Consider the following 12,922-nt stretch of genomic DNA (forward strand, 5'->3'; position numbering starts at 1 on the left):
TCTAAAAAAGGATAGTGCTTCAGACACCTCAGATTTATCTGCTCTCTGTAACTCATTTTTCCAGAATTTAAGACTCACAGAGACCTATGTCAAGAACCTATGCATAAAGATATAAGCCACTTCAAATTATGTGCATTAATCTTCCACTGTAGTTAATTTGCCTTTCTTCAGTATCCTTTTTGGGCAAAAGGTTTCTTTTTGTATTTTCTTTTAATGATTCCTCATTAAGTCAGTTTGCAATTAGAAAGATGACTGTTCTAAACCCTCTGACTTAAGTTACAGACGTCTAATCCATGACCTGGGAACATGGAAGCGCTGAAATCCCTGGTACAGCCGTACCTTTTATGTATGGTTGATGCCTGCATTATGAACACTTAAAATAAGGTTCTTCTTTATGTACTTACACAAGAAAAAAAATTTCTCTCCTTTTGTAACATCTTATATTGGCTTTAAAATGGTACAGCATACACTGTACACTGGATTTGGCGGCTCCAGGTTCTGCTGTGTGTCTCCTTGGCTGTGTGGGGTCAGCAGGGAAGACCTGCAGTGCCCAGCCTGACTCGGGCGCTGCTCCTCCTGCTGCCCTGCCACATGGCAGCTCCGTTCCTGCACACTAGGGTGCAGGAAGAGGATCCTAAAATGGAGAAACAGTAGCCGGAAAGCAATGAAAGGAGAAAACGGGCTTGTCTGTGGTGGATTAGGAGAGAAATCAGCACCTGAGAGTCCTGGTGAAGAGCAGGGTGACAGCGACATGAGGCTTTCAGCGCAGATGAGAAAGGAGGAGAGAGGAGGGGGCTGGATTGTGAAGGAAAGATGTATCTGAATAGTATGTTAGGGAGATCCTTAATAAATACGCTGGGCTCTGCTTTCTTCCACCTTCTATCCTGTGTACACCCTGTTGTACTTTAACCACTGGTTTAATATCACTGGTATAATCCAAATTTACTGCAGTTACCTCACAACTAATAGCTATATTAATTCTGGTAACCCTACAGCACATTTCTTGTATGATGAATAGAAGAATCCTCAGAACATCATTCTGCATCTTTTACTCTACATCTACCATTCTGAAGTGACTCACGGTGTGTCCAATAGGTATTCACAGGTTATAGATATAGGATGGTCAAGTATTGAGTAAGGAACTTTCATTTTCAAATAAAGACCCTTTGTCTTTTTAAGGTCCATAGTACGTCTCCAGGAAGTATCTGGCAACATTAAAACACTGTCAAACCTCAGGCCACAATGTCTACCCTTCACTCGCCAGAATGTGCGAAATGCTGTGTCAGAGGAAAGGCTGATGATCTGTTTATGAAAAAACCCCATGAACCAGGGAACATGGAGCCACAAACACAGAAGAACACTTGAAACTTTCACCTTTCACTCTTCATATCTCGACATACTCTTAAAAAAAAAAAAAAATCTGCCTTCATTCTGAAAGCTGTGGTGTCAGGGGTCCAAAACATTGCTTCTGCTTCAGACTGCAGAGCAGGTTGTGATGGCTTACCTTTAAAAATGCACATTGTAGTCATCTACATCTGAGCTACTCAGGTGGCTTGTGTTTTCTGTTTAGGTGAAATGAACCACATCCCAGAAGTGCCTGCTCCTCCTCGCTGAAGTTGATTACATCTGAGGTAAACATCTACAGTATGGACATAATTTGGACAGGTGAGTCATACTGTTTCTATAACTGAAGTACAATGTAGGAAGGATGGTGACTCTTCAGGATGCTGAATAAAAACACCACATTGGCTTCCTCATAACATTCAAACAAAGGGTTTAACGTGATTTGAAATTGTTGGCAATTTTTTTGTGGAATGAAGGGCTCCATCATGGCAGGTACAGGACAAATCTTTCTCTTGCCTACTTGTTATTCTTATGTCCATTGCAAATTAAGTTTTATCTTGTACCTTTTCCTCCCTGCTATAATTTGATTTTGTTCCCCCCCCCCCTTTTTTTTTTTAACATATCATTCCTGACTCAGCCAAGCTGACTGCTTAGTACAAGTTATATCCTTTCTTTGGATCAGGATAGCTGCTAGCTGTGACCTTAGTATAGTTGGCTGTTCTAAAGAAAACGTCAACTCCCCTAAATAATTTTTTTCTTTACACTTGATTCCTACAGGATCTTACCTAAGACTTCTGTCAATTTACTGAATATAATTTATGTTGTTTTCTCTCTCCTTTCCTTTCAGAATCACGAATGTTGTCACTTCATGGTTGTTTTCATCTAAACTGCGTTTCAGTCATAATCAAATCTAGTAAAGCCGCCTTTTAGTTGCTTTCTCTACTTCATATAGCATATGCATTTCAAATCTATTCCAAGCAGCTTATCTCCTGATGTTTATTTTTCCAAATAGATACCCACTAGTTAAAATTCCTCACTGTCACAAGTTCAGTTGTTTGGATCACTGTTAGTCATTCAAAAAAATGACGTTTTTTTTTTGCAAGTCTAGTATGAGCCCTACGTTTGACAAGCTTTGTCTCTATGCCTGCAACCTCTCCCACCCCCCACATTGCTACTGCAAATAAGATAAATTGTACTTCAGAGGTGTGTGTTTTTCCCCAGCTATTCTATAGTGCAGACAGACATATGACAGACATATACATTCCAGATGTCTCAAGTTGGGTGAGATGGATCCCATGGTTCCAGCCTGATCAAGGTCCTCTGACCTATCTGGATGCCATCTACCAATATTTTAACCATGAGAGCAGTCCTTCATGCCTTTACTTGAAGTTATAGTTTGCTTTTCACTATAGAGGAGCAGAGGACTTCGGACTCTTATTAAATGAACATTTTTCGGATTCATGGCAAAAGGCTATTTGTCCTAAAAGTGGGGGTGATACTTTACTGAAGAGTCTTAGTAACTGATAAAAATAATTTAAAATGTAGTCTTCTTTTGTGTTTTAAAACATTGTTAGAAATTGAAATGAAAATACAATGCTTCATATGAATGCTAGTACATTTATCCAGCTTTTCTTCTAGAGATTTGAGCAGCGCTCTTTACATCTTAAGTACTTCCATAACCACCAGTTTACCCAATAAACTTTCCTACTTTTTAAAAGAACCTGCTGAAATAATTATAAGAACCACCCCCTCCTCCCTGCCCCATTTTAAAAAACATTTCTGAAAATGGAGGCTTACACATTCATTAGACTTTCACTGTATAAAAATGTACAGTGGCTTTATTGACATGTACATTCCATTATGTTTACAGCTGCAAGATATGAGGCACACTCAGTATTGCACTTCATTAAAATTTCAGGCTCAAACATAACCCAGAAGTTTAAATGAAACTGCTGTTGTAATTTAGTAATTCTTATACAGGACAAACATTGATACCTTTATATACAGCGTGATACTTGTTACATTTATGCCTTCCTAACACAATTTTTTTTTTTATAACAGTCTAGGAAATAAACCAGAATATTCCTCTTTCCCATCCCCACTTGTGATGCGTTACAATTGTACAAGATTACAAAAAGTCAGTATACAATAATCAATATTTTTTTCTTTCTCCCGAAAGCCAGCATCATTCATAGTCCACAGACACACAGATCCTTTAATAGCAATTATTTATTTGTAAATGTCCAATGTTTCCTAGCCGATGACTGTAATGGCCACATGCAAACACCTCACAAGTTTTGATGTCTTGGTTCAAAAAATGTCAATATCTCACAGCAAGAATTATGTACATGGTATTTGGCATCCTTCTTGCACTGTAAATTGTTCCTTTTACCTGGGTTATGAAATGGTCCCGTCCTCATCCCAGCTGGACTTTATTTTCAGGACACTTGAGGGATGAGGGCACCTGTTTTGCTCTGGTAAAAAAAAAAGCTAGTCTAAAAAGTGTGAGCATTTCTGCAAACCCCACAACCCAGAGCAAATTCTTCACCAGTGGGTGGATGGACAACATGAAGTGGGCATTCTGTTCCTTCAAGTTGTTTACCTTTGGGACCTACAGTGAATTTAAGGGCGAGGGGAAAAGAAAAGATTAATGCTTGCAGACTCGATGTAAATAAACATATATTACACTTCTCAAAACACATGCTAAGTGAAGGTAATATGTCTATAATATGACCTTGTAAGGTATCAAAAATGAAGGCTTAAGAAACAGCAGATAGAAAGGTGCTTTCACCCAGCCAAATTCAAGCAAGAAGTCTAGAGGCTTAATAGGCCAAGAGAAAAAATGCCATTCAATGAGATCTGACAAAACGTGATCAAGAACTGTTAGCTCCTTAAAACAGTTATATCAAATATTGAACTGGTATTTGAAGGGGAAAAAAGAAAATCTAACTGATGTGTAATTTAAAATAAATCGAATTCAAAGGAAAAAAGGCAAAAAGCTTATAGGGAGAATCACCAAGTAAGTTTAATCTCAGTAATACTGTGGAATAAATAAGCACAATCTAAAAGCAAAATCAATAAATATGAACAAGAGTTACATCTGCAGTAAAAAAATAATTGTAAGGTTATATCAGGAGTTGTGTTTTTTTGGTTTTTTTACTTCTTTCATGTAAATATCTTAATCAAAAAGATCTCACTTTTTTCCAACAGCAAGATAAATACCATGATTTACTGAGATCAAATCAATGGCACATGAAGTTAGAAACTAACATTGGCAACAGTTTGCACATGACAGGTAACTACAGATATATCATTTAATAGTAGTGTGTTAATTTTTTCAATATAGTTGTAACACATCATGTCACATCTGGAGTCTGAATTGGTGTAGGTAACTTGAAACGCCTTTCTGTATCAAAGTATCTAATGTTTAAAGGATCAGTGTGATGACATTGCCTGTATTATTGCCAGAAAAGCAAAACATCAAAAGCATTCTAATATTATTCAAGATACTGAATTTAAAATTTGTATGACTGACCCTATGGTTTTGCTAAAAATCATCACCAAGAAAAGATAAGAATATCAATTAGAACTAATTACTAATCTCAGAATTCAGTGTGGTAAATTTGCTTTGTAAATATACTACCTGCGGGACAGTGTGGGAGTTCTTCTTTCGGGATGCTTGTCATTCTTTGGAAATCATCATGGCAAGCATTGCAAAAATGTGTTGTCCCAAAGCAGAAAAAAACAGCAACTGAACAGCAGTAGCGGCATTTGTACTCTAAGAAATCTGTACCATGTTTGGGACACATCTAAACAAAAGGAAACAAACACCGATAAATGACGTAGTCATGCTGTAACAATCCGAACAACACATTTCTACATTCTGTAGTATATATTAATATTATACAATACATATAATTACAGATTACGGTGAATTATTGTACAGCTTAGGTACTCGGAGCTTCAGAATGAAATAAAAACATGAATACAAGTTCTTTACTTACCTGAGCCCTTGAAACATCAGAGCATGCACCACAAATAAGCTCTCTTGGATCATAGTCATCTCCTTGTCCAGCCTCAGCATCACAACGAGCTTCGCCACCAAAATATGCCTAAATTTCATATAGAAATGATTGGACATTAAACCAGAGACAACTATTGTTTTAACAAATACAATTTGTAAGGGGAAAATGATAAATAAGGGTCATTGCTGTAGTCTCCACTATTCTGATAACTCTCGACTCTGACTCTAGATAAATGTTTTGAGGTATTAAGACAATGTCTCTCAGTTTCAGGATAAAAAAGACCAAAAATTGTGCAACATACTCCGGTCTTTGCAAGTGACTGTAAGGCTTTTAAAACAGTATTTGGATGCTCTGTGAACTGTATGTAAGAAAGACAGGACTGAGGCTGAAGGCAGCAGAGAAATATTCTAGAGGAGGGCTGTTTTTACTAGCCAAAAGACCTATCAGTTTTTATGCTCATTTGGGATCCCTTATAATAAGAATTTTGCTATTTTCTACGAGTTCATTCTACCTTCTCATCTTACTCTACCAGGACACACAGGGCACAAGAACGCATCAAGTAAGACTGCCAACTCTGATGGATTTCCTCATATACTAAAGTGTTTTCACATGGAGCAGTGAGATGAGGCAATGAGTAACTTCCTTGCTTCCTTTTGTTACCCTATTATTAACTAATTAGACAATGCACAAAATTCTTGCTCTCAGCAGTTCTTGCCTTTTTGCAGTGATTGTAAAAGAACAGGGAAAGTGGTCTCAAGGCAACTGTGAAGAAGGAAAAATTTAGGGAGCCCACCTTCCCCGAAGCTCTGCAGACTAAAAAGAAAAGGGAGAGTCCTGTGGAATGTATGTCAGGGAATTAGGTAGTAGTTTGGGGTGAACAGGTGCTGGAGGAAGGAAAGAAGTTAGAAATTAGATAGTTGAATGTTGCTGTTCAGACATATGGACACAGTACGAAAGGGAATAATGAGATACAAGGGAAGGAAAAAGAGGGCAATACGAAAAACACTGAACTATGCAGTATTAAATACTGGAAAGAAAGTTTAATAAAAAACAGGGACAGGACTAAAAACTGGAGAAAGAAAGATGAAAAAAGAAATTAGTTTTGTAAGGGATTAAAAAAAAGCAGTAGGCAAGTTGCTAAAGGATGAGGAGTGAAAATTGATTAACCGTGGGAGGCAGGAACAAAAGTGAGCTGAATAACTGTGTAGTAATGAGCTAGAGGGATTCATTACTGTTCTTCTCTAGCATATGGAAGGGAAGTCAATCCTTTCTCCTCTTATTTCCAAATTGTGCACTTAACGTAAAACATGTGCATTTAACACAAAAATTAGAGGTTTCCCTTGAAAATTTTATCATGAAATTGTTCCATTTTATTCATGAAATCATGAATTATTCCATTCATTCCTAAGGGAAAAGGAAAAAGATGTGACCAAGATGGGCACTAGAATCAGCTTCAGATGCAAGAAGCAATGGGAGGCGTTCAGTGATTATCCAAAGTTTCTCTAATCATAGACAAAGAATGTTTGTCTCTTCTCTGCTGGTGGGGAAATCAGGGGCTATTTGTATACCATTTTTGTCTTCTGGATAAATTTCCTATTCTCTACCTGAAGAAAACTGTACATATATGACCCAGAGACCAGCAGGCTAGACCACACATTTCCTCTTTCTTTTTTTCATTCTTCTAACACATCTAGCCATCATCTCCATAGTTGCTGCACTTCAAAGGCTCTCAAGATGCTAAGATCTGAACTTAGGCATAATCGGTTAAGGATGGTAGAGTTTCCTTATGCTCACCCTGAACAACTGCACTATCATGAATCAAAATTAGAGAATACTCTTCCCATCTTTCGAGACTATCACTGGGGAAAACCACATCAACAGGCTTGCCATGGTGGTCATTTTTCTGCCCCAAAGTCAGTTCCAATCAACTCCAACTGTGGTAAAAGTAATATTTAGGTGGAATCTTAGTGAGGAACTCTCCATATCAGAGTCAGAATGAAACCTATGTTTACACTATTTTAATGTTCAGCTAAAGTATGAGTTGGAAGTGGGACAAAGGGATGGTTGGTGTTCTAACACAGTATCATCTACACATTCTCCTAAGAAGGCTATCACCTCCATATGCTTTTGGTTTCTGAACTGCACCATACATACTTTTGAGCTTTACAAGATAGGACACTATGTACATCTAACTTGCTCAACACTTTTTTTAATTATGATTTAATGACAATTTCTTTCCCTGCTTTCCTACTCCACAATATATTAAATATAAGTTCCATTCTTTAAGAAATTACTTTTGAAACTATAACATACATTTAATTTGAGAAAGTACTAATTGTCATACCTTTTTGCATTTGTAGCAAACATAATAAGCATATCTGTTCATAGCATAGCCAGCTGGGTCATTATAAAATCTAACACCTGGTGTTGTGATGGCCTCACTCTTGTGCAACCCTTCATACTCCAATCTCATTAGCGCTTTTCTCCTTACATCTTCATAGAGTTCTTTGATTGGATCAAGCAAATCCTTTAATACTGTATGATTGATTTTGTTCTGAAATAAAAAACTGATTAAAATATCTTGCACCTTTATTACAAAAGCTGTGATAATTTGTATTATGGTCAAACACAAATAGCGTAATGGATGTCATAAAAACCTAAGAGCTCAGGCAATGGACATTTAAAAAAATGGTTGATGTAGTGTATACTTTATTTGCTGCAAAAATAGTAACCAGGAATGCTTTTTATATGGCCTTTTGTTATATGAAAATATCAGCCATTACAAGAGACTGTAACAACCACAGAGGGATGGTAAAGGGTACATGAAATATTCACCACAGCACAGGAATATCCCGATTGTATGTTTTCTCTAATTTTGTTCTTTTTTGACTTACTGCTCAGCAATTAAGAATGATGACTGACAGTCCTCTGTGCCAGGTCTTTATCATTTAATAGTCACAAGCTATTGCCATAAATTACTGAAATACAGCACAAAGGAAGAAACACAGCAGTCAGAAATGGCTGACTGTTCACAAATTTCATATTCCTAGGGTGTTAAGATGCTCTCCTTCCCAGCAGCTGTTATATGCTTTTGCTTACAGTGGTGATTTTGTGAAGTACAAGAGGAATTTTCAGTAATTTAAGCTGAACTAAGTGTAAGTACATATATTCTTCAGCTCTGTCCTTCTCATACTGAAAAGCAAAGCAGCTTTAAAAGGGGTTAGTAAAATGGAGGAGCAAAGTTTCCCACTTGAGATAATGTGAATTAAGACGACTACTTCCTCCCTCTGCGTGCCCAAATATTGGGAATTTACAAGCTGATGTTGCTAAGAATAAAACAGCATTAAGATAATGTCTGCATTATGGTTTCTTTTTAAGAGGACCCTTACTTCAGGGAACAGTAGGGGAAGGTAAAAAGATGCATCAACAATACCCTTTCTTTAGTGACGTGAAAAACCAAAGACAGTATTAGGTAACTTGTTTGACCTAGGCAGTAAACACATAGCTCATTTACCTTGCAAATAGGACAGGACATAAACCCAAAAGTTATCCTTGGCCCAAGCCATCTGTTTTCTAGTACTCGTTGACAGCATTGTAAATGGAAAACGTGGCTGCAGTCCAGCTTTAGAAAAGAATACATGTAAGTGAACACTGAAGTTACATTAACCACTAAAATATAAGTAGTTATTTGCTTTTAAGTGGCAACATATACCAATTCCAAAGTTCATTTATTTAAAATCCCAGAAGACCCCTATTTTCTTCTTAACAAAGATAAAGAACATAGAATGGTCATTAAAATCATAATCTTTCCACTCCAAAACAACCAGTGAATATATGAAGTATAGCCATTAATTACCTCAGTTGTTTTTCTCATTTATAAAATACAATGTATTTTAAATAAAGTAAACACAGCAAACTGAATTGATACAATCTGCTTTCTTGAAAGAGCAGTACTGAGACACAGAAAGAAAGCATTTTAAGTAACTTATGTACAGTTACGGTGTCTGTTTTCAAATTTTTAAGAGTATAATTTGAGGGACTTTATATTTTAACTTCCTCCACATTTAACATTAAAGCCATAGTACTTATCTCAAAGAGGGGGGGAAAAAAAAAGATAAACCTGGATAGCTGGTGCTGCTGAAAGTGCTTCAGTAAAGCAGATCATGCACATGTCATCAGCATCTTGTTTAAGAGTTGTAGCATTCTTATCACAGCCATGCAAGCATGGCAAACAGTGCTCTTCATTCTTAACGCCTCCGCAGGGATGACCACAGGGGTGTGTCTTGCTGCAGGCAATTTTAGCATACTCCTATTGAAAGTAAATAATTAATCTTTTTTTCCCCCTCTACTGAACGGTTTGATACAGTGTCCTTTTTTGAAAGATTGCTGGTTCACGCAATAAACGAAGACAAAAGAATTATGATTCATGTTGTCTACTGCTACAGCAGGTACTTTGGGAAAAACGGCACATTTTGTGTACTTGAAGTAAAACGGATACCTTTGTTACTTATGTTACTCCTGGACAGCAGGGACATAATGAAACCATAGTTTTTAAATTTTAATATTTAATTTTAATATAAAGAGAAATATTCTTTAATCCTCCATGTGTATTTTGTATGTTAAGTGCCTCCTGCATAAACATTGCTTGCCTTTTATTAACAGGCTTTAAGATATCTGCAGATTTAGGTCCTTCAGGAAAGGTATGAAGTAATGCACTCTTAAGAACACGTTATAAGCCGATCATTAACCAGCATAAAGCACTTTTATATGGAAATGGTATTTTAACCACCCCTAATTCCTATCCCTAGTAAGTAGAAAACTTGTAAAAGTTGCCCAGAAGCTAGTAACAAATTGAACTGAATTAATTTAACAATAATATAATATATTCAAAAGGTTGAGAGAGAAAAAAAGACAAATTTGCCATACGTAAACAGAAATAAATAGGGTGGGATACGAAACTGGTTAGGATTTGGCCCTCTGCTAATTGTACCTGTACTGTACGGCACAAAAACGCTCAGGACACATGGATACAGTTGACAAACCTGGCCAAGTCTTAAAGGTTCTGTGTTCACATAATAAACATGCTATTACACAAACTACTTCTATCAAGCTTTCCAGTACACTAGACTTTATGGTGGCAGTGTATATTTTACTTTATAATTGGAACGCTAATGTGAAAACTTGAGATAATAATGAAACTACCCAGTATTTTGGTTGACCATTGGTGTTTGCAGCCTGTAATTAAACTAAACATTTACAAACTCAGAAGAATTGCAATTATAATACAATATTCAATAGTCAAACCTTTTCATATGAGAGGTCTGATTTAAAATGGACCACCGGGATGAACAAGGTTTACTGAAAATAAGCAATCAATTTGATCTTACAGTCTCTTCTATTTATGTAATTAACGATGATTGATACTTGTTAATACACACCTGGCAATCTGTATCAGAACAAACGCTTCCCACTGCTGATAATTCTGTTCCACTCCTACAACCACAGAAACGACATGCTTCAGAACTGCTGGTGGTCGGTTTGCCTAGGTCCGAAAGAGTGAACAAAACCGAAAATTGTTGTAATGAAAAATAAGGGACTGATATTTTAACAACAGACATCTAAACAACAATCACAAAAAACAACCAGAAAACCAGCAATTCTTACACAGTTGAACTATTTTATTTTTATTAACAAATAACTAAAAGCATTGCCCTAAAGCAGGTGAAAACCCCAGCTGTTTGTTTTGGGGTTTTTTTGCCTTTTTTTTTTGGACAAATGCTCACGTAAAAAGTAAAAATAATCAGGATAAAGAGCAAGTAATAACAGTTGTGTTTTACCTGTCTGTTCTCTAAACTCCACCATAGCCTTCATAGTTTTAGAATCTGCTAATGCCATCAGCCAGAAAAGTTTGGTCCTACCACAACCCTCGTGGAGATCAACTTTGATAGCTTCTTCTTCTTCTTTGAATACCTGTCAGGTTAACCAAACAGATAATAAATAGCATCTCTATGTTATTTTTATCACTGTCTCTGGATTTTCATCAGATGTTTTATAGACTCTGCAGAGTTTGTCTACTGAAAGCTCTTTTTCTTTTATGCATTCCATAATCTGTACATATTGCAGGATGGATAGATAAAGGCTTTGTGTTTTTAAAAGTAAAAATGTATAAAATTAATGCTTGAGCTAACATGGCTGGGAAACAATAGTGCAGCAATGCTAAGAAAAGAGCTGCACAACATTTCTTCTAATTCAAAAAATATGGAGCTTGGACTTCATAACTCCTATTCAACTCATCCAGTAGGCTACAGTATATTAAAAGCACAAGATAACATTAGAAATAGCTTCACATAACCATGCTAGTAGTTTATCAAAGCAACATTGATTATTATGGTCTTAATAATATGTACTATATAATAATAATTATGTAAGTGTCTAGTATTAATATTTTTGACTTTCACATAAATACACATGGATACTTTTGGCTACAATGAGGAAAATATAAAATTTTTGCAAAATCAAAAAACTGCATGAGATCCTTAGTGGACTTTTTACAGTTTCTTCTTTTTCTCCTTTCCTAAGTTTTGAAGGCAGTTCTGTTTTCATTCATTACACCTGCAATGCAATAAAAGTTAGAATTTTCCTGGGTATGGATGTATATACTCAATTTAAACTTTGTTTTCATTCTTATTAGAATCAGGAAAAAAATCCCCAATTGCTTCAGAAAGGATTCACATAAGCAGGTCGTAGGAACTTACAGGCTATCCTTTCTTGGAGGGAGAGAAAATACATTAAAGATGTATGTATGACAGAAGTTGGACAAAGAACAGGAAGCCAACAGAAAACAGGAGACAGGGAACATGACAGAATTTAAAATTTAAATTGAAGGGCTTAGCATGAGAGATGTAAAGGTAAAGGTGGTGAATAAAGAGTAAAAGTTCAAACATGCTTTTAGAAGTAAATAGGAAAACCTGATAAGTAGCTATTTTGGACAGATTAAAGGAGAGACACAAGGACTTCTACAACAGAAGAACTTACTTTTTATCAACTGTAATCTGAACAGGCTATATAGGAGAAATTAGAAAAATACATGAGACTAGACCATGCTGTGCCATGACAGAAGAGTAGACATATAAAACCATCTTCTTAGGATGACAAAACAGGAAAAATTCAAAGAGGATTGCAAAGATTCTGGCTAAGAAATAGACGATAACAGATCCACGTGAAACTTCCAGGTTAAGTCTATGCTGCAAATGCTGAGGCACCAAGAAGGAGATCTGTAGAGTGAAACTCAGTGCCAATGATCTGAAGTTTACATCACACGTGCTCTAGACTAGCTGGTCCCTTGCACTGAATGACCATTAGGAGTGTGTCCATGCATCTATCTTTTTTTTGTTGTTTTTAGTTTCACCAGAAAGGAATCCAGTTCATGCACTCCAAGGCTGTTCTATAACACAAATCAGAGCACAGTAAGGAGATCTGCTTCAAAAGCCCAAATCCTGATCCTAACTAAAAAGTGAATGTAGATGCACTCTACGAGAGGGAGAAGAGGAATG

The 12,922-nt window shown here is 36.4% G+C and overlaps 1 protein-coding gene across 1 annotated transcript in view; it reads right to left on the bottom strand.

The window, feature by feature from the left end:
• Positions 1-3,154: 3,154 nt before the first annotated feature.
• The window catches only part of MYCBP2 (MYC binding protein 2), a 213,019-nt gene continuing 203,251 nt past the window's right edge, over positions 3,155-12,922 (bottom strand). The window contains exons 78-85 of the mRNA XM_059820870.1: positions 11,207-11,339; positions 10,808-10,911; positions 9,490-9,678; positions 8,884-8,991; positions 7,714-7,923; positions 5,349-5,456; positions 4,988-5,153; positions 3,155-3,955 (exon numbers count right to left, since the gene is read on the bottom strand). Coding sequence (XP_059676853.1) covers positions 3,840-3,955; positions 4,988-5,153; positions 5,349-5,456; positions 7,714-7,923; positions 8,884-8,991; positions 9,490-9,678; positions 10,808-10,911; positions 11,207-11,339 — 1,134 coding nt within the window. The 3' untranslated portion in view covers positions 3,155-3,839. The remainder of the gene's footprint in view (positions 3,956-4,987; positions 5,154-5,348; positions 5,457-7,713; positions 7,924-8,883; positions 8,992-9,489; positions 9,679-10,807; positions 10,912-11,206; positions 11,340-12,922) is intronic.

Source organism: Gavia stellata, chromosome 1 (assembly GCF_030936135.1).
Source record: "Gavia stellata isolate bGavSte3 chromosome 1, bGavSte3.hap2, whole genome shotgun sequence".
In the NCBI taxonomy this organism is placed as follows: Eukaryota; Metazoa; Chordata; class Aves; order Gaviiformes; family Gaviidae; genus Gavia; species Gavia stellata.